Here is a 25,836-nt window from a genome sequence, read left to right on the forward strand (position 1 = left end):
TCCTTTTTCCTGTTTTCTTTCACATATGCCTTACCATGCTTCAGAAACTACAATAGAAAAGGTTAGAGATTGTGGTCAGACCAAATCAGTGTTTCTACCTAGCCTCCTTTGTCAGGGGGGGTGACGCGATTTCTTTCACGGGCCGAGGTTCTCTAATGCCGGCAAGGGACTTTCGCTGCCAAGGGAGTTATGTCGCCGAGGGACGACCGCCTTTATAACTCCCTTGGCAGCGACAGTCCCTTGCCGGCATTAGATAACCCTGCCCCGTGAAAGAAATCGCGTCACACCCCCGAATATACACACCGCCGTTATAGCGAGTCTGCGAAAGGCTAGTTCTACCAGATCATAGAGAATCTAATTGAGATTTCACCGGTAGAATCTGAAATTTTGCAAGGTCACATCCTCTGCTTTGACATAAACATGTACTGTAGCTCTGCTACTAGAAGGTCTAAAAAATCATAACACCATTAGATTTTAACTTGTTTTCAAAGACAAGACTTAACAGAATGTATGTTACCAAAGAAATATAGTGCTGTGATATGTCACAGTGGTAGCTAACAACAAATGTAGCAAATATGAGGGCCTGCATGGGGGGTTCCGACAACGCTCTACGCTAAATTTGGAGGGCCGGCTACGTAATACGGTTAATTCAGAAAGCCTCCCTACGCTCTACTCTAAATTCAGAAAAGCCTCCTTACGCTCTACGCTAAATTATGAAGTGGTCGGCAACGTTCTACGCAAAATTAAAACGGCCGATTACCTAAAAGGGGCATGCAGGCCCTCAAATATGTTGTGATATGTGCAAAAGTGAACAACAGGCAGCTTAAGCCATTTAGTGATCTTTTGGAGAAGTCTGTTCAGCTTCTTCTAAGTACATCTCATGTGGCACAAAGACAACATAAAGAATATTGAGGACACGACAGATAAAGATAAAAAAGAAAAGTATGATTTCAGAACTAAAACAATATTATTTCATTCACAGCTACACTTGGTGTAGATCTACACTTAATCGATGTTTCTCAATTTCTTACTAAACTGTTGATTTTACTTTTTGATGATATAGCATCTCTGTTTTAAACAGGGATGATTCTGTAATATGAGTATATGGGTTCATCCACATCAACTGAATAAGTACAAAAAGGCAATATTTCATCCAAAACTACATGTAATTAAGGTGTACTGACAACAGAGAAGCAGACATTTCAGGATAGAAGATTATACAAAGCTTTTTCCATAAGAGATATTATATTTATGTTGCTGTTTTAACTTTGGTCCCATTTCTATTATACAAAAATTCGTGGTGGGAAATATTAAGATTTTATTTCATAATCATGGCACATTTTCTTCTATTGTCATAATAACTTACAAATATATTCATATTATCGATTTATCTAATAGTTATGATTTTTATAGGGAATACAAATTGGCATCCCTGTTCTGAATCCCCTATATTTATCCCAACCAATACAAAAATCTGTTTCAGTTCCTTCTTTAAAAAATTCTTAAGTTATAATCTCCTGGCCACATATACAAGACAGCAAAATATATAAAGTTTTACAGTTGATACTTTGCATCTTATATTCTAGGTATATGAAAATACCCACCACATCTTTTCCAGCATTTATGAAAATACTGCAAACCCCAAGTGTTATGTTTTACACAGCTTAAGTCACAGACCGACTAACTAAATGTGGTGAGTTTGCATTGAAAGGAAGACTCCCAGTAAATGCAAGGAGTTTGACACAGTGTTTGAAGCTCCTTGGTGGAAGGAAGTTTACATTTAAAGTATACCACAGTTGGCCACTAGTTCTATACATATGGCATCTAAATATACGGCTTGTATGGCCTGATATGGTCAGGGACGGAGAGAGAAGCTCCTATTTCTTGAGACCGTGCCACATGGCCACAGGTTGTCTTGGCTTGGAGATCATCTCCTTCCAGTGTTTGGTCTCCAGAGGGCCACTACGGGGAGCCAGGCATACCTGGGGAGGGGAGGAGTAAGCTGTTAGTCTAACACAAATACATGAGGCTCACACCACAGAATCTCCTCCCATTACAAAAAAAAGAATGTCTCAAGACCTATATTTATCTTCGCCGAGTACTTGTACTCGGAGAAGATTATGTTTTCGGTTGAAAAATATGTTGGGTGGGTCTGTATGTATGTCAGGATTATAACTCAAGAAAGCTGCAATGAATCTTTATGATTTTTGGTAGGTGTGTAGTGGTTGTGCAAAGGAAAGTCAACTCATATATTTTCATGACCATGCAGTTATAACATATATCAGCACACTCTACACATACACTATTCCTGTACCAACAAATGATTTTTAACCCTATCTAGGCTCGACTCATTCGCCCCATCATAACTTCCAAATGGTATGGTGCATGATCGAATTTGCAGGGGGTAATAAGCATGTAAATATCAATCACTATCCATAATAAGCCTTGATTATTTGGCGAAGATAATGTGTTCGTGGAACTCTAGATTGTAATTGTTAGGAAAATCTCAGCATACAAATTCAAGTTTCCACACCTATTACTATAAAGGATAAGTTTCACATGATTATAGTATCTCTTGTTGCTTGCTTCTGTTGGATTCTTCCCTTGTCATCCCAAGTATCTATAAGTCTACTCCATAAGAATTGATCGTCTTGGATGTTGTGTCTTCAAAGTCTGTTTTTTAGTACTGGGCTAGTTACTTGTGGTGACGTTGGATGGCCAAGTGGCTAGGTTAGCGTACACGAGGCCGAAAGGTCATGGGTTGGATTTCTGTTTTTTTCTGCTCAGACGTTGTGTCCTTGGGAAAGGCACTTTGCACGACTTTCCTCATTTTAGGTGTAAAAATGGGTACCTGACTTCAGTTGGGGAGGTACATGTAAAAGGTGGTGGAAGGAGAGGGATGGGCTTCACCTTCCAATACCGTGCCCTAGACACAGTGGATAACAACCCTCTGCCTCTACGGCCTCAAAAAGGCTATGGGACTACCTGCCTGCCTACAGCCTGGGCAACCTTTTGTTTCTGCTACAAAGAGACGTTGTCTCACCTTTCCTATGACATCATTTTTCTTGAGCGTGTCCTTGTCCATGACTGAGATGATGAAGCTGGTTTCCTTCATCTTGTCCATGGGGATGTCAAAGATGAAGGACTCGTTAAAGACAGGATTCAAGCAGCGCTTCTTACAAGACGTCTTCTTCTTCTCTATCTTCTTTTCTCTGTAGACTAGCCAGATCTTCACATAGGGATCTGTGGAGGGAAAATCGTTTATAAATTTGAAGTGAGATTAATGAACATTATTTTTTCTTGTCTGGTATAGAAATGAATGGTTCAGTTTCAAATTAACGAAATTCAAAATCCTATAGAAAACTACATTTATTTGATGATTTCCCACCAAAAAAATTTAATTTAAGCTTCTTCAGACCATTGCTTGCCACTACTTCTCTCAAATAGAGTTGGCAACACTGGTTACTTAGATTTGATTTTGTACAAAATTTGCCTGATTCCACAATGAAAAAAGATCATGTATGACTTGAAATATCATCTTCATTTCTGTTATTTTTGATGTACAAATATACATACATATAGTCATCATCATCATCATATAGTACAAACATGTATTTGACATCCAAAAATCTGTTGAAGATTCCAAATTTAAAGTGTTCAAAATAAAACTCCAAAGCCAACTGCTAACCTGATGTTCCCGTGATGTCCATAGCTTTGAGATGTCTGGCCTTCATCACTACGATGGTGATGCGCTGGGCCGTGGGCTGGTAGCACAGTGATACCAGCAGCTCCCCCAGGTTATCCTGAAAGGAATTGCAGCAGGTTAGAGATACATGTACTGTAAATGCAAAAATGTTTGCGTTGGTATTATGTTCGCGGTTTTTACGGTTAACTCTTCAGTACAAACTTAAAACCAGGACAAAAATTTTTGCCGGTCAACCCACCAGTGTTTCCATTATGTGACTGTAGCGCTACTATTGTAACGCAAACTTAAAAATCGCAGCGAGCACACCATTTTCTCCCTACTGCAAAATTAGATCCCTGCAAACTTAAATGCATTTACAGTAGTTGCAGGTCCTTGCCAATCAAGACTATTGTATTACTAGGAAATTGTCTCCATTATGTGACTGTAGCGCTACTATTGTAACGCAAAATTAAATCGCAGCAAACACACCATTTTCTCCCTACTGCAAAATTAGATCCCTGCGAACTTAATATATATATATATATATATATATATATATATATATATATATATATATATATATATATATATATATATATATACAACCAATCAACACTATTGTACTACCAGGAAATTTTTCAAAGCAGTATTTTAGATGAACTGAGAGGCAGAGAAAATCATGAGCGCAGGTAAATTTTGTGTGGTGCATGTGGTTTTCTGTATATTACAGGCATCTTCTTCGTCGTTAGTACGTGCTTAACCTCATGACGTTGTGATCTTCAAGCACGATACTATAGGTATGCAGAAAAAAAGCATTTCGAGCCCTGGCAACTAGTGGTGCGGATCGGTCCGGCCGGACCGGTTCCGGACTTGTAAAACGTTTCGGTCCGAGTCCAAAAAACCGAAACGCTGAGAACCGGTTTTTGGACTTGTCAAAATAATTAGCACTTATGTACATATGTACATCCTCTGTTTGATCCTTTACTCTCTAAAACCTTCCATAAATCACGAAGTTTGCGATGGAAAAGACGCAAACATTTGTTCTTGGCCTCTGATATGGCCGCAATGGCCGCTATTGCCGAAATCAGGAAGTCTCACAACTCCTCGTGAGATCTGGGTGACGTCAAGGGAACCTAGCGATGTGATTGGCTTAGCCATGTCATGCGTTGGGGGACTTCCCCAATGGGCCCAGTGGCGGCCATGTTTGACCTGAGATAGAGAGAAGAAGCTTTGTTTTGCGGCCTTTGCCTGCAGCCCGGGAACATTGCGTGTCACAGGGTACAGGTCAGGTAAACACAATGCCGTCAGTATGTGAGAAAAATGATCCGGTTTGCCGGGGGCGTCAAAATATATTGCAAGGCTCTTGAGACGCCACCAGAGACAACCCTACATGTAGGTCACCACGCTGATTAGAGAGCATACTAGTACTTTTGTTCTGAATATACACGTTGTTCTGACTGCAGACGTGTTTTTGTGTGAATCTTTCCCTAGTTTTGAGAATTTAGGGGGATTAACAATGGTAACAGCATCAGTCACATAATGTGACGGCAATGTTTGGTGCCGGACCGGACCTTACAAGTCCGGACCTGAACCGAAACCTCTGGACTCGAGTCCGGACCGGAACCGGAACGTGGGTTTCGATCCGCACCACTACTGGCAACATTAGCATACTGCAATTCTTTATTTCTTAACAGTAACTTAGCCACTTTAAAGGCCATTAGTCAACTGCTAAAATTCCATCATCACAAATGTTTGTTCACTAACATTTGAGACAGTGATGTTTGTTCCAACTGCTAAAATTACCAACTGCAATACTAAATGGATTTACAGTATCTATTCCACACAGAAGGGAAAAACTCAAGTGTTTCTTACATTAGAGTTGGGGCATGGTCTGAGGTCCTTCCAGAATGTGGGTGACTCTGTCAGGTCCACCTCACACAGCGGTAAATGAACCTCCCCTATAGGATCATTTCTACTGAAGCGGTCGTAGTCAAACACCTGCAGGTACAACACTCTGTGCTGGAGCTTGTCGTACGGAAAACCTGGAAAACAACAGAAATTATTGTCTGAATGTTAAGAATATTGGTCGACAATTAAATCTATAGTACAAAGCAGACCACGTTGTAACATTTAAATCTATACCGTAGTACAAAGCAGAAAAGGTTGTAACCATTAAATCTATAGTACAAGGCAGACCAGGTTGTAACCATTAAATCTATAGTACAAACCAGACCAGGTTGTTACATTTAAATCTAATAGTACAAAGCAGACCACGTTGTAACAATTAGATCTATAGTACAAAGCAGAACAGGTTGTAACAATTAAATCTATAGTACCGGTACAAAGCAGAACAGGTTGTAACGTTTGAGCATCTACATACATGTAAACTACTGGTAAAAAGAGTGTAAACTAAACCTCTGCATATTTTCTCCGATATCTTATTAACTGTCTTGTTGTCTTCATCATACTATATTCATAGGGTAAGATTTACATGCTTGTCTTAAGGATGTTGTAGGAGCCGCAACCACAGTATATGTACTACTTATTTAGCAACAGAAATGTCCAATTCTACACTATAGGGTTGCAGTCCCTAATTGAATTCTCTATGCTGAGCTTGGTTCACAGAAATAATGACTTGAGACCTGGACTCAACATTGGCAAATAAGCTGGATGTTCCTTCAAACAGTCAGAAAGCCGTACCTTCAAACTGAAATGTCTCGTTCCAGTGAGGGTTCAGGTTCCGTCTCTTCACTTTGGTCTCCATCTTGTTCTTCTTGTCGGGCAAGAGGCAGATTTTCACGAAGGGATCGCTCGTGCCACTGAAGTCCTGGAACATCATTTTTAAAAATAGTATTAGGTGACATCCTGTGGATATATAGTACTAGCTTCTTGTTACATCTTACAGCATCTAAATGTGCTCTCGACAGTAAGGTAATATATAAAGAAGAAGGCATAGTTCTTTTCTTTTGGACGTGTGTCTCGGCTAGTCTCAGAATTTTTTGAGGGTAAAGGACCATATATGGTGCATGTACATGTATACCTAGAGAAATTCATTACTTGTCCGCTGAAAGTTTTGCATCCTCTGCTACGATTACCTGAGACTATGTCGGACACTTTCTAAGACAATCCAATGTCATAATACAATGCTAAACATTCTTCCAACACTAAGGCATTCATGGATCGAATTTTCGACGACCACTGTCGCCTTCTTCAATGTCATCATAATTTTTTTGTCCGTTAAAGCCTCCACAAAAATCTTGAGATTTAAAGATTGCAGAAAAAATTGTTCGTACATCTTGCAATTTTGCTGTCTGAGAATACTTGGGCCCAGCATTTAATCAATTGCATATTGCTTGAAACAGAAAACGAGCATTTCACAACCTGCTCTTAAGCCCCCATCACTAATAAGAAATTCAGCTCGGCCAACGTGTTGGCGAGCTTCAAATGTGCATTTTCAGCCAAAGTACGGCCGATGTCCTGTCCATTACGCGGGCTACGGGCGATTTTTAGAAATAAAAGTTTATCCAAATATTGGCCTTTTACCAGGTTAGTCGATACTGACTTTGTTCATGTCCAAGAGATGGTACCATCTCATGGGAATTTTTAGTTTTTAATGTTCGACGGACGTAGCCCGAGATTTTCATTACAAAATACGGTCGACACTCGGGCAATTTTGAAATTCGGCGAGCTTCGGGCGATCTACAAAGTCGGCCGACGCTCGCATGAATTGTGATGCCGGCTTTACAACATAGAATGTCATGGCCCACCTTTGCTGGCAGTTCCACGGCTCTCTTGATGTGGAGTACCAGGGTCATGGTGTCGAAGTCATAGGACATGCTGAACTGGATCCTACCCAGGTTCGCTGACGGCTCGCTCACCGCGTCCTCGTTACTGTCACTGCCTTCGTCTTCATACGCCTGGAGAGGACATTCAATCATACTTTTGGTCAGTACAACAAAAATATCCAATTTCCAATATTTTCTATAAAAAGTGGATACTTATTTCAATTGGCAGTGGAAAATGAAAAGCCTTATGTTACATACTGTTCCTATCAAGGGAAAGTTCAAATTAGCTGATTTTTGCTCTCAAAGATGCCTATTTTAGGTTGAGTTGAGTTTATTAGGACCCAAAATTAGCTTAACAGCTACTCTTCCTGTGGTCCATTCAACAAACATGACTGGACAAAACAAAGGTGTAGAATATGTTACAAAGTGTCTTCCGTTAAAAAAATAAAATCCAACTTGCTTTGAAAAAATTCTGGAGCTAGTGAGTAAAGAAATATCAACTGTCCCATGTTGATATGTTAGAATATACAAAAACCGTGTCTTTTAGATATCATTTCAAAATCACAGAATGCAACCATTTAGAAAAAGTAAGGCTTTGCATTTTCAATTAAAATCAAGTAGCCACTTCTTGCACAAAATGTTTTTGGCTGGGTAATTCTTAATTGTGATTGATGTTACATGGGCTTAGCTAAAAGGCATTATCAAGGAAAATCTGTTGGACACTGACATTTTATCAGTTTTTTTAGTACAGTATTCCAGACAGCCCTTAAGGTCTCAATACAGGCACTTAACCTACATGTAGATTCTACAGAAGAAAGGGGTTATCAAACTCTATTGAGGCAATACCAGAGGCCGGAAATTCCCTGCCAGGAGTCGTGATGATGTACTTTGGGGGATCTTAGGAATCTGCATGTGTTTCCAAAGCAAAATCATATTTTTTAACATGGTGGTAAGAGTTTCATTGTAGTAAATGTGGTTAGCATTAGGTTGCTGCTTTCTTCCTTCAATTTGTCGTTTAATTCTTAAGATGTTTGAAACCTACGATACATTTTGTTCTTCCCATAGAGTTGAGTTATCCTAAGTCCCACCACACGAAATCCATTTGGCAGAGAAAATTAAATTCTATAAAAATAATACCACAGGAAATGCCAGGTGGAGATGAAAGATGATGCCAAATTTCCTCAGGCCAAAGAAAATCAGCTTGGCAATGATTTCAATGATCAAAGTAATTGGAAAGACTGTGCACAAACAGAATGACATGTTGTGTTATGTCTGCTAAGTTGATTGAAACAACAAAATCTGCTGATAGACAAAGGTCCAGAAAAAAGGGAAAAATATGACAAAAAATTTAAAGAAATTGTTCCAGGACAGACTTAAGGCGGTATATTCAAAATTATACAGGAAAACTAGGAGAAAAAAATACAAAGCCCTTAAAATGTCAATGTCAATGAAAATTTGAATATTGCACTCAAATTTTCAAACAATCCACGAAAAGCATTCTCAGGAAATTTGGCCAAACCATATTTACTCTAACTTGCACAGCTATATATCCTGATATTTGCCTGGTAAATGCTACATTTTCACCTGCCAGCTTTTGGGAACCTGCCAGTTTGCTCTTGTCTACATGTGTTTGTTTTATACGTCTGCTGTTCCACAAACTCAGACAGGTGTGCCAATAGACTGAGCATCTCAGAGTTGGCTGTCAGCCCTACATTGCATGACTTTCCAGAAGCGTATAAGTAGATACCATGGCAACGTTTCAGGCAATGAAAAATTCTCTCCACAATGTTGTACTATATATACAGCAGGGCATGAATTACTGGGTGCATAATTATGCACTTTTGGGCACCCAAAATTGGAGCTGTGCATGTGCACCTAATTTTTGACTGTGGGTGACCAGCATGTAGATAATTGTGTTGGGTTACATAATGTAAAGGTACAATCATATTTTTGTACACTAGCATACAACATATTCTTGATATTTAAGAGACATGAAAAATGATAAAACCTTTGTTGTATCACACATATGTGGGAGTTAGCTATAGAATTTCAGATTCTAGCTCTAAAGAGCTCTAGGCAAGAGGGTTTTGTTGACATTCTGCCCTATTTTATGTTGTGATTCCCAAAAATGCATTTTGAGCCCTGATACAGTGTAACCTAAAGTGAATTTTCAATTCATGAGGAAACATTTAAATTTAATGAAGTTACATTGATTATGATACAAAGTAGTGTAAATCAGATCATGATCAGTGTAAAACAAGTGATTAAGATAAGAAGTTAGCACCAGTGCTGAAAATCACCTGAAAAGCCTGAGTTTGAAAACAAAGTAAGCAAGGAACCAAGCAACCAACCAACTAACCAACCAACCAACAAACAAACAAAAAACCAATCAAGCAACCAACCAACCAACCAACCAACCAATCAAGTAACCAACCATCCATGCAAACAAGCAATCATCCAACCAACCAACAAACCAACCAACCAACCATCCATGCAAACAAGCAACCATCCAACCAACCAACCAACAAACCAACCAACCAACCAACCAACAAAAAAACAATCAAGCAACCAACCAACCAACCAACCAACTAGCCAATCAAGTAACCAGCCATCCATGAAAACAAGCAACCATCCAACCAACCAACCAACCAACCAACCAACCAACCAACCAACCAGCCACCAACCAACCAGCCAACCAACCAACCAACCAACCAACCAACCAACCAACCAACCAACCAACCAACCAACCAACCAACCAACCAACAACACAACCAACCAACCAACATTTGTCCAACTAGCACAAACAAATAACCAACCTCCTCAGCAATCAAACTAGGCAGCACACTGACTGGCACAGCACAGAACAGACCAGAAGACAGAGAACCACCTACTGAAGGAGAGAGTCGGAGACTGAGCGACGGCATGGAGGAAGCGGACAGGTTGTGCAGGGAGAAGGGCTGGACCTTGAGCGACGTCCCGTTTTCCGCCGAGTCCTCGTCTCCGTCTGCGTTCGGCTGCACGTTGCCGCGTACCAACGCCTTTCCCGGGGGGCGCTCAAACCTGTAGGGAATACCAAATAGGGAAAATGTCAATCTTATCAAATATGGTAGAAAATAGCTGAATAATAATGTTTAAAGTAGATATTTTGTGATTGCTGTTTCTAATACAAATTTGAACGTTTTTATCACTGTACATGTAGAACTGTTTCGCTCTTAGCCTGACTCAATTGTGCTTCTAGCAGCCGGCCCGACGGATACAGCAGGGAGGGGGTCATTAACCCCAGCCAGCGAGAGATGTTGTGAACACAGGCTATTTGGCTCTCTGTCAGCTAAATTCTTTTAAAGGTCATTTTTTCATTTCTTCACAGAAGAAAGCAGGAAAAGATGCCACGGATTCATAAGATATAACAGTATGAATCCACGGGTTTGCACCAATATTTGGAGCAGGGTGTACTGACTCTGAGGAAAATCAAGAGCATGATGACCTATGTGAAGTGGTCAGTGTCTACACAGTATCCCGAAGCTAGTCTTCCAGAACGGTGCACGTGGGCTCCTCATGTGCGTCAGAACACCCACTCACTTTACGTCAATTCGCAATCAAGTTATCCTGACCATGCTTACTTCCTTAACACCTGAAAGGGATGGTTAGCGAAGCTTAGCGAGCTGTAACAAGATTTTCTCCAACAGACTGAGGGGAAAAAAACTAGACTTCGCTCAGAGAGTGCAAATCGTTACCATGAAGGCAGAGTTCCCTTTATAAGACACACATGCCTTGCTGGCAGACAATTGCAGTTTGAAGGGAGCTGCTAGGAGGATCGTTTTATTTTGTACCAATTAAGATCTTAAATCTCGAAAATAAACATAGAAATACATGTACAGTAGAGCCTATATAGGGGCCAAATTCAATGGTACACACAGTTTCAGGGAGTGGATATGGTATTACTCCGATTCATGTTTTCGGCTCCTAGCCCACTTTTTCATCTACTCCTTGTGCTTATTATTCACTTCAAGATGCCCTTAAGAAAATTCTTGGACTCTGCCTTTAGTAGTACATTGTAAGAATTGACCTGCAACAAACACCAGGAAACGAACCCTTTAGGTTTGCAAGCAAGAAAATTAAAGCTTTGGATGCTGAAAAACAGTGAATTAAACTACTCTGTCTTTAGCCAACAGCTACAAAACAGTTTTATATAATAATGAATAAAAAACAGGATCCCTCCCTGGCTTTGACAGTTGTAAACACGCTATGATTTAATAGCAGGACGTAAAACATAATGAAAAACTGAGGTAGGTCTGGAACAATTATGGATTATCAGATAAGACTGTAGAAACTTACATATCATATTTGTGTCAAACAAATAGCCTGGGCAGAAGAATTTATATTGCAACAATCATTGTGATTTGAACACACAGCTCTTGACTGGAGTGGCCATATTTCATATGGAGTTTACATGAAAAATGCAGGTTATATTTTCGGCAGTGTCTGTCTGTCTGTGTGTCTGACTGTTGGTCAACAAGATAACTCAAGAACGGCTGGATGGATTGGTTTCATATTTGGTGCGTTGGTAGGTTGTGACAAAAACAGGAAATGATTAGATTTTGGGCCCCCTGGTGGCTATCGTAGTTTAGAAATACTAGATTCAAGCAATAACATCAATATGGACTTGTGTTTTACTCATGAAAAATGTTACATTAAATACATTAAAAGTCATTGCTGGTAAGCTTATCTTTGATTGATTTGTTTTTGCCGCAAGCTTGACTTTTAAAGATAATGTATGCAACATTGTTTTGAAAAGAAATACACAGGCTGAGTTTTGTTTTGAAAACAAAGATAATCCAATTTCAAAAAATCAATGCAATTTACTCAAACAGACAATAGCTTGCATGCTGAGCCATTTTAAAAGTCTTAAAGCCACTTAACTGAAATAGACAAGCAAATAATTTTATTTTCCCCCGGCCCGAAAAAACACTTTCCTATATATATACACTGAATAAAACTTAGAACCATACAATTTAAAGAGAAAACTGACCATGAAATTGCTATCACTCTAAAATGTATTGATAATAACACAAAACAGGCTCAAAATCTATGGTTTAATGAAGGAGGTTTAAATGGTTTAAACCTCCTATGTACAATGTACAAACAACGTTGGAGGAGGGGGAAACAGGTTTGAACAAGTCTGGTAATAGTAGTCAATTTCGCAGGCTCAGTGAGTGGTAGAAAACATTTTTCACCGGAGGGCTTTATAAAAACCATCAGTTGGTGACTATATATAACTGATATTTGAGTTCCTTAAGACCCTCTATGCAATATTCCTTTTGGCAAAACAGAACAACTTGTGAACAAGGCCTTACATGTACATCTCTATGATCAAGCTATCGTCTCACTTTTCCGGCCACATGTACTGTAAATGCAGAAATGTTTGCAGGGATATAATTTCGTGGTAGGGAGAAAATGGAGTGTTCGCAGTGGTTTTGAGTTTGCATGTAAAACAATACTTGCGCTACAGTCACACAATGGAACAGTTTCTTGCGGTGGTTTTAACTTTGCGGTATAGAGTTTACCGCGAAAATTGTGAACATTTCTGCATTTACAGTAAATCTTGCCGGGTGGATTTTATAAGAATTTAACCTACAGTAACCTGTATGTAGGTGACAGCTGGTGTATGTGAGTCTGTTATCTTTCTCTCATAACCAGGAAGTTCAGTTGATACACGTGTACATTGATGTAATCTCATTTAAACAATAGAAGCATATCTATACTAGCCAAAGACTGGCTAATAAATTACTTGCCCGTGAGGCAATATCTAAAAGTACCATTGCTGAATTACCCTAAGGCTAGCTTACTTGAGAAAATAATTAACATCATGATAATTTACCTATTGGATAAGAATTATTCAAAAGTGCTTACAAAATGGCTACGCAATGCAACAAGTGCATCATCATCTCTATTTAGACTCGACTGAGTTAACATTTACCGAATCCTACGGGTGTAGTGACGAGGAAAAAGTACTCACCACGACCAAACGATATCCATGACTCCTCAGTGTATATCGCCTACAGTTAGATTTGCGGAAAGAAATTCTAGTCCTCATGTACGAGTGAACGCGCACGCATCTACCTCGTGACGCTACGTATGACGATTAGATTGATATTGTGGAGACTTTAACGAACCCAGATGCGAACAAAAGCTCTGTAGATCGTCACCCACACATACTAGGCAACATGGAATGAGATAGGAGTAGACTCGATTTGGAGCAATCCATTTCACTTCTACCAGGCATGGGTTAAGCTATGCACAGAAGGCTACTTTGATCATCTACATCCTCAAGGCAGAAAGCAGTTATTAAATGATAACCTTTGTGATCTTAAAATAACACTTGAGCTGACCCACTTTTAGTAATTTTTCATTATGCTAGTGGCAATAGATAAAAAAATTGTTTTCTTTTACACCCCTGCTTATGATAACACAGTGGGATGTTCCAGACCTGAGCTTTAATTGCTGTGGTTGTTTGCCGATAATGTTGACACTCAAGTCACCAAAAATGGCAGAGAAGAATCTGTTAAAAGTGCACACATCACTATTACCTCCTGCTCTAAAAGCTTTCCCTTTGTCCGTTAGATCTATACGACAATCGCTGTTTATACACTAGAGAAGAAATAAGGTTTGCTGTCATGACTACAGGTTGAAGAAGGCTTTCTAATATACATATCATCTATCATAACATGCAACCTGTTTTTGGAACATCTCTTTTAACTTCAGCACTTTTGCTTTTTAGAAATGTTGAACAAAAGGGATACGCACGACTTCATCATCATGTCGTTAATGAGGAAACGGTAAAAAATTAATGAAGAGACTGCGGTTGGTAAATACTCGTAAAAACGTGGAGTGGAATTTAAATACGGCGGAGTGACAAGTGAGCAGATGATGCTTGTCAGTGGGGTCATGATTTATTGGTCGGTAATGCGTACGTCCTGGTACTATATATTATCCCAGCCAAGTTGGTCAGTTTGCGGAGTTTGTTTGTGAACACGACAAATCAAAAAGTGATTTTTATGACAGTGTGTACGTGTGAGACAGGAGCACCCTGGTATTTCAAAGAATATTTGTCACTGAATTTGGGAAAAGATATGGATTTGGCCCCACAAATTTTAATAATTCTAGATCTGCACCACTAAGTAGTAAAAAGTGCTGTTTTTTTAATGTTGTTAGCAAGTTCGTTTTTGAACAGGACAACTCAAAAAGTGAATGTGTTTGGGTAGGCCCTTATCTAAAGGAGAAGGTTTTTGAAAGATATGATAATTTGCGAAGCCAGGCATTTTTAGAAACCTAAATGATTTTTTATGAAAAAACAAAAGCATGAAAATACCACCACAAATACTGGAAGTGAGTTTTAAGTTTTAAGATGTAATTTTAGGAGAATATGCTGCTTGAAAATGATGTTCACTCTCGAAGTATTGTCTGCCAATATTACCAGATAGCAAGTTAAAAGTGATGCATCTTAGCATTACACCTACATGTAAGATAAACATATACCTACCAATCCTTACAAACCATATACTCCCCAGGCATATCTAAACCCACAAAAGAACTGTCACTTTGAAGTTAAAAAAAGAATTTCTCAATCCTTGAACGCAGGTGCGCTTTATATACTTTTATCCCCCCCACTCAGTTTACACTCAAATTAGCTATATTAAGGTCAATATTTTGCTTGCAAGATTATGTTGAAATGGACACAATCACCTACCATTAATCTAACAGGCATTCAATATATGCATACTTAAGATAGCTGAATGATTGTAGGTTTATTCAAGGGGAGTTGATAAGAAGAGTAATTGAATATGCTGCAATAAAAATTTGAAAGGTCGTGGGATAGGTGAGGTGAGGAACAAAGTACTTCTTCGTGGAAAGGAAAGAATTAGTAACATTGATTGGTACAATGTGTGCATGTACATGCGAGTGTGCATTTATACAGGCTATGTGAATTTATTGCCTTGTTTCTTGGGGCATCTTCTTGTTGTTTTTCACCCTGTAGTGTCCAGTGGCGCACAGAACAAGTTTCCTTGCTGTTTCAGTAGCAGGGTATGTTTTTACAGGGAGGGGTTACTAGCCGTTCCTTTTTAACGTGCTTCAGGCACCTCCTCGTACATAGGACCCCCATTTTAACCTTTCCGAAAGACACATGCAGCTCCAACTGAGATGCCATTCCCAGGATTTGAACCGGAGTCTCCCAGTTAGCAACATATTAGAACCAGGAGCTCAACTGGGGCAGCCTTTCTCAGCCATCTTATCCTTAGAATACTGTAAATGCATTTAAGTTTGCATGGTTTTAATTTTGCGGTAGGGAGAAAGTGAAGAGTTTGCGGTGGTTTTGAGTTCGCGTTGGAAACAATAGTAGAGCTACAGAAGCACCGGCAAAAAAATGTTTGCAGTGGTTTTAAGTTTGCGGCATAGAGACCGCCGTGAAAACCACGAACACAAAACCACCACAAATATTTCTGCATTTACAGTAAAACGTGAGCAAGAAGACTTGGATGGTTTAGATGGGAAACCCTGAAACTTACCATATTCTCTTAAACCTACCTACAGATTCCGTTTAATTATATTTTCATGTAATTTTTTTTAAAATCCAGGAATAAACGAATAAAATTAGTGTGGCCTTAGTGCATGAATAATCATTCTTCTGCACTTTCTTGGTACTAATGGGTAATATGAGGGACGATCTTGCACCTGGTCTACCAAGGATGTTCGGTTCTACATTGCTAATAACATCAGCTATTTGGATATTGCTGGTGGCTTATCACGAATAAAACACACCTGTGGCTGCACTGGATACGTTTCATGTATTCAAGGTTAAGCTATAGAAGGTTGTGCCTGTGGTGACTAGTTTCATTTCATTTCATTTATTTATTTCATACTAGTGGCACATAGGGTAGCACTTAGTTTCCTTTCAGTCTGCAGATTTTGGAGGTACATTTAATTTGGAGTTACATCTCTGACTGCTTACAGTTACAGGGAGTCTGTTATAATGGTTGAAGCTTTAATTTCTTCACTTCATTTCTTATCTATACATTATTTCAAATTCTTTATATAAAATAGCTATTATGTACACTTAGAATATAACTCGTTATGCTGTCCATGTCAAAATTCCATTGTAATGTCCTTTTTTTGTCAGCAGGGCTAGCCCTTTGAAATTAAGCAATAGGCTAGTTGGGCAGCCCGGGCTGTGTGTCCTGAACAGCCAAACAAATAAATAAATACTTCATTTCCACTTTCTGTAGCCAGGGCAGCTTGCTCAGTGTTTAGTCCATGACTTTCATGTGAGGCCCTGGTAAAACATTACATTAAGGGAATTCTTCTGAAGCCCCAATACTCTTGTCCACAAGTGAGTTCTTTAAAATGAAAATGCTGGTGGCTTGGACCCTAAAACTTGGGGGGTGGCTTGGACCCTAAAACTTGGGGGCCGTTACAGCCTTTCATCCTCTCTGAAGGTTTATTTTGTACATGTACTCAACCTGAGACAAAACTTCTGATTTGGGAGTCACAGAGACACTAACATGTGATCATTGATTAATCTGCTCACTACGACAGTCATTTTTTGATAACATTAACAATTTCTGAATTTCACCATGTGATTGCCAATTTCTGAATTTTTCGAGGCCACACTGACACTTACTAATGACCAACAACTCATGTTCATGGCAAGATGGAAAACGATGACGCGACCTTCAAATTGGCAATTTGAGCGTCTAATTCTAAGCACACCTTGGATTGAAACGGCCACAAAAGCACTTGCTGATGACTGACAGCTCACATTCATGGCAAGACGGAAAATATTGATGCCGTCTTCAAATTGGCAATTTGAGCATCTAGGCACAGCTGTCGCTGATCCTTTAGAGAACGCATCGGATGCTCTGATTGAATAACATGACGTATGTGTCTTTGAAGTTTTTTTGGCAACTGCTGAAACTTCCGTCAGTCAACAACTTCAAAATACAATGTACACGTAGTGCAAAAAACCCAAAGGGGCGAGTATGCCGCTCCCAGGATTAGAACCCGCGCCAATCCCGATCCACTTGGCTTGGGAAATCAACGCGCTAACCACTAGGCTAAAAGGTCCGGACCAGTTAGACTGGTCAGTTAGTGGAGGTTGATCCCCACTGTTACACTACTCCCCCTTTTTTTTCAAGACTCGTTCCGAGTCTCTGAGTGCGATATCCCTGTATGATCTGATCGTTACTCACAGGGCCGGTGTGGGAACCACTGTAAAAACCCAAAGGGGCGAGTACGCCGCTCCCGGGATTAGAACCTGCGCCAATCCCGATCCGCACGGCTTGGGAATTCAACGCGCTAACCACTAGGCTAAATGGTCCGGACCAGTTAGACTGGTCAGTTAGTGGAGGTTGATCCCCACTGTTACAGTAGTACAGTATTACCTATTTTTCTGTGATAACCAAGTTTCTTTGATATTTCTTTGATATTTCCTCACATCTTGTATAAAACAAAAAAGTTTAGCAATCCAGTTTTTCATTTGAAAAGAAAAATTTCAAAAGATCTAACTGTGGGTCAGGCTACATCAATCTTAGTCTTGCAGCAATTTTGCTCCATTTAAGCCACACCAATTCAATTTCTCGATTAACGAAATTTAAAAAAAAATACTAGATTGGAAAGTCAACATGAAAACAGAATCTCAGAGGAAAGTTTGTACTTTGGTGCACTCAGTTTCAGGGAGTGAACAGGGCCAGGTACAAGTTTTCACCCTAGCCTTCTGTTTTAATGATGTCCTCGTGCTAAAATTTAAAAAAATCTGTTAACCAAGAAATTAAATTGGTGTGGCCTTATCAATTAATTTCTCATCAGCCATTTTTTGGGTCTGTAAAAATACACTGCAAGATCCCTGCCTTTCAAATAAACCTTTAAAACTAGAGATGGTGGTTCAAGCCACTAGTACTCCAGAGACCTTGGGGAAATTTGGCTATTTTTCTAGATAATCAATTGGCTATCAAATTTCAAAAACTGCTAGAAATTAAGTATTCCATCAGAAAAAGAGAGATTGTAAATTAAAGCCCTTTCAATTGAGGTTGAAGCTGCTCCAAACCTTGGACCAATTTTGTTCTAATCCTCATACCTATTCAGTTTTAAGTGGCCATTAACTTGTCCTTGCATGAAACAAGCGAGAAAATCCTGCACAGGGTTGCCTAGGTGGTACAGTAGCCTCCAGCAGTCTGGCAATAATCTTACTTCCATTAGTAGCTGAGCAAACCTGAGGTTATGAATCCTGTAAGACATCAAAGAGGTGTGCGTAGTAATGAGAATAAAACCCTTAACCATTGGTTGGCAAGAGATTAAAAGAGACTTTCGTCTGAACCGAAAATAATTTCATCCAAAGACAAGGCCGAGAAATCCATGTTACAGGTCCTGGTCTGAGTGTTCTGTCTGATATGAAAATATTAACCTTCTCCCTGCTGCCTAACTCTGTAACCAATAGGGAATCGGGAGCCAAACGGCTACTTCAGTGTGCTAAAGGTTAATCTTTGCCGCAGGTAGATTTGAATTGTTTCTGACTAGAGTACCTAGACGTTTCTGGCACAGGTGACTACGCATGCCCACAAACATCCTGAACTCAGGTTACTTCAAGGATAGGTTATATGAATGGTGAACCTGGCTGACACCAATGTTGAACTTCAGTAATACGTTAGTGTGTATAGTGTGTCTCCTATTCTATTTCAACCAGAACATAACAGGAAGTACAGTTTATACAAGCTACCGGCAGATGGTTAGGTAGATCGGGCTAACTAAAATTGATGTTTCTTTATCATCAATTTTGTACAAAATATGGTTCCCAGATATGTAATTCAACGAAATTGGAAAACATGACATTATGTCATTTTTCTAAATTCCTGACATTGATTCTACTATCAGCATACATTTTCTCATTTTGCAGCTGCTTTGTATGGTTTACAATATGAGCGAAAACTTCTTCTTTTTTTAAACAGATGAAAATTGATACACGGATGTCATTCATATAATCAAATCAACATGGTCTAAGTACAGGCTGTGGAAAACCGTCTGTAAGGTTTGATAAACCAATCCAATCACACCGGGATGGACTTCTATTCTTTTCAATAAGTGCGGTGGGTTCTTTAACATACTCGACACATAACAGAAAAGGTATGCAGACCTTGGGCTAAGGTCCAAACTTACTTGATAGTTTTTCTACTGATGACGTTAGAATGGGGAAACGCTCCGCCCTTCTCCGACGTTTCATCGTCCCTCTCCAGTTCCGTGTAACTGTCCCGCCGATGGCACCACTGGCACAGCGAGCAGAGAGCAAGGGTCATCACCATGGTAACCAGGCTGGCCGCAGCAACCACCACTGGCAGCAGTGCTGAATATGACAGAGATAATTGTTTTTTATTGTTTATTGTTTTGCATATGTACAAGTATTTTAAAACAAAGAAAGATGTACAGGGCAAGAAAAATATGCAGGGGGGGGGGGGCAAAAGCCTAGGTGGCTTTTCGTGGGCCTCCCCTCGAAACTTAACAATGGGAATTATATCATAAATTGTACATAACTCAAAAGATAAGAATATGACTATCTGTTTTCATAAAGCTCTAATAAAACTTTTTAGTTTAAAGTGAACCCAAATGGATTTTTTTTTTCAAAATAAACAAAGAGGATCTAATTAATAAACAGTGCAATATGTTTGTCTCAAGTTTGAGTTGAGTTTACACGTTATAATATTTATATAGAAAGTCATTAACTGGCTCTTATTTTGCATTAATTCTTAACGTGTCCATATGTTTGCTCTCCATTATCAGTCCTGTTCTCCATTTATGATTTACTGCCCCATAATTACATCTGTCCATAATGAGTAAATGGTAATTATGTTTATCATTGCATAAATGTGCGGATCAACTCCCTTTGAAATCAGTACATGTCAAAACTAAAGGGATGACCCATTTGATACAAGAGGCTGTTTCTTGGCGGTGGAGGAATAGAACCCACAGGGCTGACTACACAAGAAATAGATAACATCAAGGAAGACATTTACCATTTCAACCTATAAACATGTAAGGCTGCGACAGACATCAAACCATCCACCTCCATCCAACCCATCAAACAAACACAAGACGGGAGAAAATAGACACTACAACAGTTATTGAGTGTGTGCGTGAGTGAGGATGAACAAATATTACATTTTTTTTCTAAGCTCCATTGCCTTAAATTAGCCTCAATATGTAATGTCTGTAGAACCACATGATTATGATAGATGAATTTGATGAATACAGTAACTGCTCTCAGACAGACAGACAGACAGAGCATGGTTATGAATTTTTTGCGTTTCGGCGCATGCGCGCCGGAACGCATTGTCCTGGCTTTTACCTTGCAGGAACCAGGGAAGCTTGGTTCAACACTGTGTCGCACACAATAAGACCTTATATGGCAATACGTTCCCAAATCCTTGTATAGCCGTTGCCTTATATGGCAAGAGAGCACGAAAAGGCAGGCAGGCTAGATTTGCATGTGACACAGGAGGGCGACCGCATGTAACTGCTACAACTGTTCGGAAATATCATTGCATTGTGGTTTCGGACTTTGATATCCTGAAAAATGACCATATTACATCTATTCCACAAGATTGCAGAAGAAAAAAAATGATTTCGTCAAGAAAACGACCAAAAATCGGCATAAATGATACCATATAGTGAGGTTATAGCATTACGTCCAGAGTGACTAGTTACGTACCGCAGCTTGGCCGATCTGGCAACGCGAAGCACTTCGGACCCAGAAGATCCGGGTTCGTGTCCGTGCATGGATTTTTTTTTTCTTTTTAGATATTGAATATCAAAAATATATATTGATATTATATTAATCTATCAATATCATATTTATGAATATCATTTTTTTTCATTAATAAATAAAGAAATATTTTATATTTGTTATTTTTAGATATTCATTTAATATATACAAGGCCTTTGTCTTATGAACAGGACTTCATAGATTCCAAACCCGGCATTCGAATTTTTCTGTTCATTGTAATGGAAAATACCGTGCAGCGGCTCCTATGCGCGGTAAGATGATTCTTGCAAAACACTCGCCACTAAACTTCTATCCCCGATGTAAACAGAGGCTCTTGATGTTGTTTGCAAAACAGCGATTCTTTGTTACAGTAGCAAATGCTCCATTGTTCAGTATCGACTTCATTCAGACAACACGGACGTGGAAAGTGGCGCCCCTCGGCACAAAACTATGGGAATTTTCATGAATTTTAGCAAAATTACCCAGGAAAATAAGGAAGAAATGTTGTAAATGCGGAAACCAGAATAATACGGATGAGGTAGCTGTTGATTTGTTTGACATTTGGTAGTCATTTTAGATAGAACCTTAGCTGTTATGAACTTCTATTTCACTTAATTACCATAGTGCTGATGATTCAATGGTGCTTTTTCCAATTTTATGTTTTATTGCGTGCCATGTACATAATTACATTGATAGCTTTTATAATGAGCCTATTATACATTTTACAAATAAGTACAAGTTGTAGGCCAAGGCCAGCTTTTTCAAAAGCACTTAAGTTAAGTGACGTAACTTCAAAATTGCTTTCCCCAATCTGCCTTTCTCTATTAAAACAGTACTCATTTCCCAAAATGACAATTTTTCTTATAGACTGAACAGCCCTTGAGTGACTTCCTCTGGCAGATTTTACTTCAAGTAAAGGGAAAAGACAATTCACACTCATAAACGTAGCCGAAACGCCAGCTTTTTTAAAAGCTCTTGTTTTCTTACTAAGCTCTGTTGCTTCGCCTTCAATATCTAATGTCTGTAGAACCACATACTGTACAATGTAATTATAATAGATGAATTTGATGAATACAGTAGCTCTAAGACAGACAGACAGACAGACAGACAGACAGAGCGTGGTTATAAAATGTTTTTTTTACTAAGCTCTGTTGCTTCGCCTTCAATATCTAATGTCTGTAGAACCACATACTGTACAATGTAATTATAATAGATGAATTTGATGAATACAGTAGTTCTAAGACAGACAGACAAACAGACAGACAGACAGAGCGTGGTTATGAAATCTTTTTCTTACTAAGCTCTGTTGCTTCGCCTTCAATATCTAATGTCTGTAGAACCACATACTGTACAATGTAATTATAATAGATGAATTTGATGAATACAGTAGCTCTAAGACAGACAGACAGACAGACAGACAGACAGACAGACAGACAGACAGACAGACAGACAGACAGACAGACATACAGCATGGTTATGAAATGTTTTTTTTACTAAGCTCTGTTACTTCGCCTTCAATATCTAATGTCTGTAGAACCACATACTGTACAATGTAATTATAATAGATGAATTTGATGAATACAGTAGCTCTAAGACAGACAGACAGACAGACAGACAGACAGACAGACAGACAGACAGACATACAGCATGGTTATGAAATGTTTTTTTTACTAAGCTCTGTTACTTCGCCTTCAATATCTAATGTCTGTAGAACCACATACTGTACAATGTAATTATAATAGATGAATTTGATGAATACAGTAGTTCTAAGACAGACAGACAGACAGACAAACAGACAGACAGAGCGTGGTTATGAAATCTTTTTCTTACTAAGCTCTGTTGCTTCGCCTTCATTATCTAACATCTGTAAAACCACATAATTATAATAGACAGATTAATTTGATACACAGCAGCTATCAGACAGACAGACAGAGCATGCTTAGGCCTCCCTGGACCTCCCTGGTAATCTTATCATTACCTATTAACCATGGTGTCAATCATGCAAAATGAACCATGACGTCCATGTTATTGGTAATCCCTTGTTTGTTACAGTCTGAATAGAAACATGCTGTGTGGTGCTTCAAAACATGCTGTGCCCATTTAATGGATTTAGATGAGAATAGAATGGCATTACAGATGACAGCAGGGTTTGATTGACACATGCAACCTTTACTGTACATCAGGGTCTGAATAGAAACATGTGTTGAGCTTCAAAGTATGCTGTGCCCATTTAATGGAATTAGATGTGAATAGAATGGCATTACAGATGACAGCAGGGTTTGATTGACACATGCAACCTTTACTGTACATCATGGTCTGAATAGAAACATGTGTTGAGCTTCAAAATATGCTGTGCCCATTTAATGGAATTAGATGTGAATAGAATGGCATTATAGATGACAGCAGGGTTTGATTGACACATGCAACCTTTACTGTACATCACGGCACCCACGCAAGGTGGGTAGGTATAATATAGTCAATCTGCTATGGATCTGTTCAAAAGAAATCTCAAACATACAATCAAATATGGTTCTGTTCAAAAGAAATCAAACATATAATCAGTTTGAAGTACTGAGGGGGCGTAATACTGTTTAATGCTCTTCATTTTAAATCAAAATCTCTTTGCTATAAACTTTCCAATGGATGAAGATATAGACTTTAAGGGTTTACTGTCTTAGTTAGGCAACTTACCATTGCATGTGGGTCTCAAGAATATGAAAGAAAAATTACATAAAGATATTGATTTTACGAGATTGGAGATTAATACTGCAACTGTTATAACGTTAAATTCATTTTTTCAATACAATGAAAATATATTCATGATGCGTCGATGATGGTTAGACATCCAGGTAATAAGGTACGCTAAATGACAGTTACTCAAGTAACTGGATAAAAATTTGAAAACGGTCAGACATTTCAGATGGCATCCACAGTCTTTCGTCAGTGACTTAAGGGAAGATGATTTCATAATGAGAAACCAAGAAAATAAACCACTGCATACATTTCAAGATTTACAAGGTCTTACGGGATACTGTAAATGCAGAAATCTTTGCGGGGATTTGATTTCGCAGTAGAGAGAAAATATTTTTCGCAGTGGTTTTGAGTTTGCATTTGAAACAATAGTTCACTGTGATAGTTGCGCTACAATCACACAATGGTTTTTGCGGTGGTTTTAAGTTCGCGGTAAAGAGTTCACGGTGAAAACTGTGAATGTAAAACCACCGCAAACATTTCTGCATTTACAGTAGTATTTCTATCTATTTGGGGCTCATCAATTTGACCAGGGACAGCATGATTGTCCCATATGCGTCACTCCAAACTTGTGCTAGGTACACGTGCACCTTTCCACACGTGCCCATTTCCCTTTACCGACGTGACCTAGTGGGGGGGGGGGGGAGGGGTCTGCATGTCCATCTTCCGCAAGGCTCTATCTATTTCCTGGAAGTCATAGGGAAAGCTTTTTTTATCCCCGTAATTCCTAGAAAGACGGCCACATTTTGAGTACTAGTTGACTTGCTGATTTAGTTTAATTCATAGGCAATCCTACTAAATTTATTGTAGGGCAGTGTCAGGACCCCTCCATGTAGGCCCTCCTTAGAACAGACCGTATTTCCTACCCCTCCTGAATCCATTTTTGCCACTGTCCAGATTATCATTTTTGGTCTGAACAGGGCTGTCTCCAGGACCCGTCCCTCCGTCCCAGGACGGAAATATGCTTGTCGGGATGGATAAAAATGTCACCCTGTCCGTTCCAAAAATTGGAACTTCATCTTAAAATGACACCTAACAACGGAAATTAAAGCATTGGCTCTCAAACAATGAGAGGGCGACGAAAAAAAATTTAAAGCTGGAGACAGCCCTGCGTGACCCATAGTCTACATCAGTTTTCCCGCTTCCTTTTCCTGAACAACACTGCCCTTATTCTGAATACCAAGTAGCTCTACTTCTTGGTATCAAATATCAAAAAGAGAAAAATGTACAATATGTCTGAAGATACCAGGTGGTATGATCCTCCGCTGAATAGCTTAGAAAGGTCAGCTTATACCAGACTTCAGGGCTGAAGCAATTCAATTTTCATTTTTTATACCCTCAGGGATGCTACAACTAAATATCAAAAGGAATACTAGTACGACAAGACAGAAAAATCTCATTTTTCAACGTTTAGCAAAGTTTTATTTTTCATTTCAATTTTCATCCCAAGTCTTGTGGCGGTCGTCTGGGTGGACTGGTACCTGCCAGTAAGCACTTCTCATGTCTAAAGTACTGAAGTAGCACGAGCCGGCCATAGCGTCAAGTGTGTCGTCGATGCGCGGCAGGGGGTGGGCGTCGGGGACTGTGACGGCGTTCAGCTTACGGTAATCGACGCAGAAACGAGGACTGCCGTCCTTCTTGGTGACGATTACGACGGGGGAAGCCCACGGGCTCGTGCTGGGCTCGATGACGTCGTGGTCGAGCATCTCGGCAATTTGATTACGTAAGGCCTCTCGGCGATGGACGGGCGTGCGATATGGGCGTTGTTTGATTGGGGCGGCGTCGCCGGTGTCTATACGGTGCTGCACTAA

General features: G+C 39.4%; 1 protein-coding gene across 6 annotated transcripts in view; it reads right to left on the reverse strand.

Annotated features, from left to right (window-relative positions):
• Positions 1 to 1,590: 1,590 nt before the first annotated feature.
• Positions 1,591 to 25,836, reverse strand: part of LOC136422078 (synaptotagmin-7-like) — a 43,835-nt gene continuing 19,589 nt past the window's right edge. For 2 of the 6 annotated variants that reach the window (XM_066409711.1, XM_066409712.1), the window contains exons 2-9: positions 19,675 to 19,858; positions 10,287 to 10,530; positions 7,453 to 7,602; positions 6,386 to 6,512; positions 5,558 to 5,727; positions 3,689 to 3,803; positions 3,044 to 3,243; positions 1,591 to 1,982 (exon numbers count right to left, since the gene is read on the reverse strand). In XM_066409711.1, coding sequence (XP_066265808.1) covers positions 1,878 to 1,982; positions 3,044 to 3,243; positions 3,689 to 3,803; positions 5,558 to 5,727; positions 6,386 to 6,512; positions 7,453 to 7,602; positions 10,287 to 10,530; positions 19,675 to 19,858 — 1,295 coding nt within the window. In that variant the 3' untranslated portion in view covers positions 1,591 to 1,877. Of the gene's footprint in view, positions 1,983 to 3,043; positions 3,244 to 3,688; positions 3,804 to 5,557; positions 5,728 to 6,385; positions 6,513 to 7,452; positions 7,603 to 10,286; positions 10,531 to 13,486; positions 13,717 to 19,674; positions 19,859 to 25,836 lie in introns of those variants that run through there. The other 4 variants (XM_066409716.1, XM_066409713.1, XM_066409715.1 and 1 more) reach the window with 4 other exon arrangements.

Source organism: Branchiostoma lanceolatum, chromosome 16, assembly GCF_035083965.1.
Source record: "Branchiostoma lanceolatum isolate klBraLanc5 chromosome 16, klBraLanc5.hap2, whole genome shotgun sequence".
Lineage (NCBI taxonomy): Eukaryota > Metazoa > Chordata > Leptocardii > Amphioxiformes > Branchiostomatidae > Branchiostoma > Branchiostoma lanceolatum.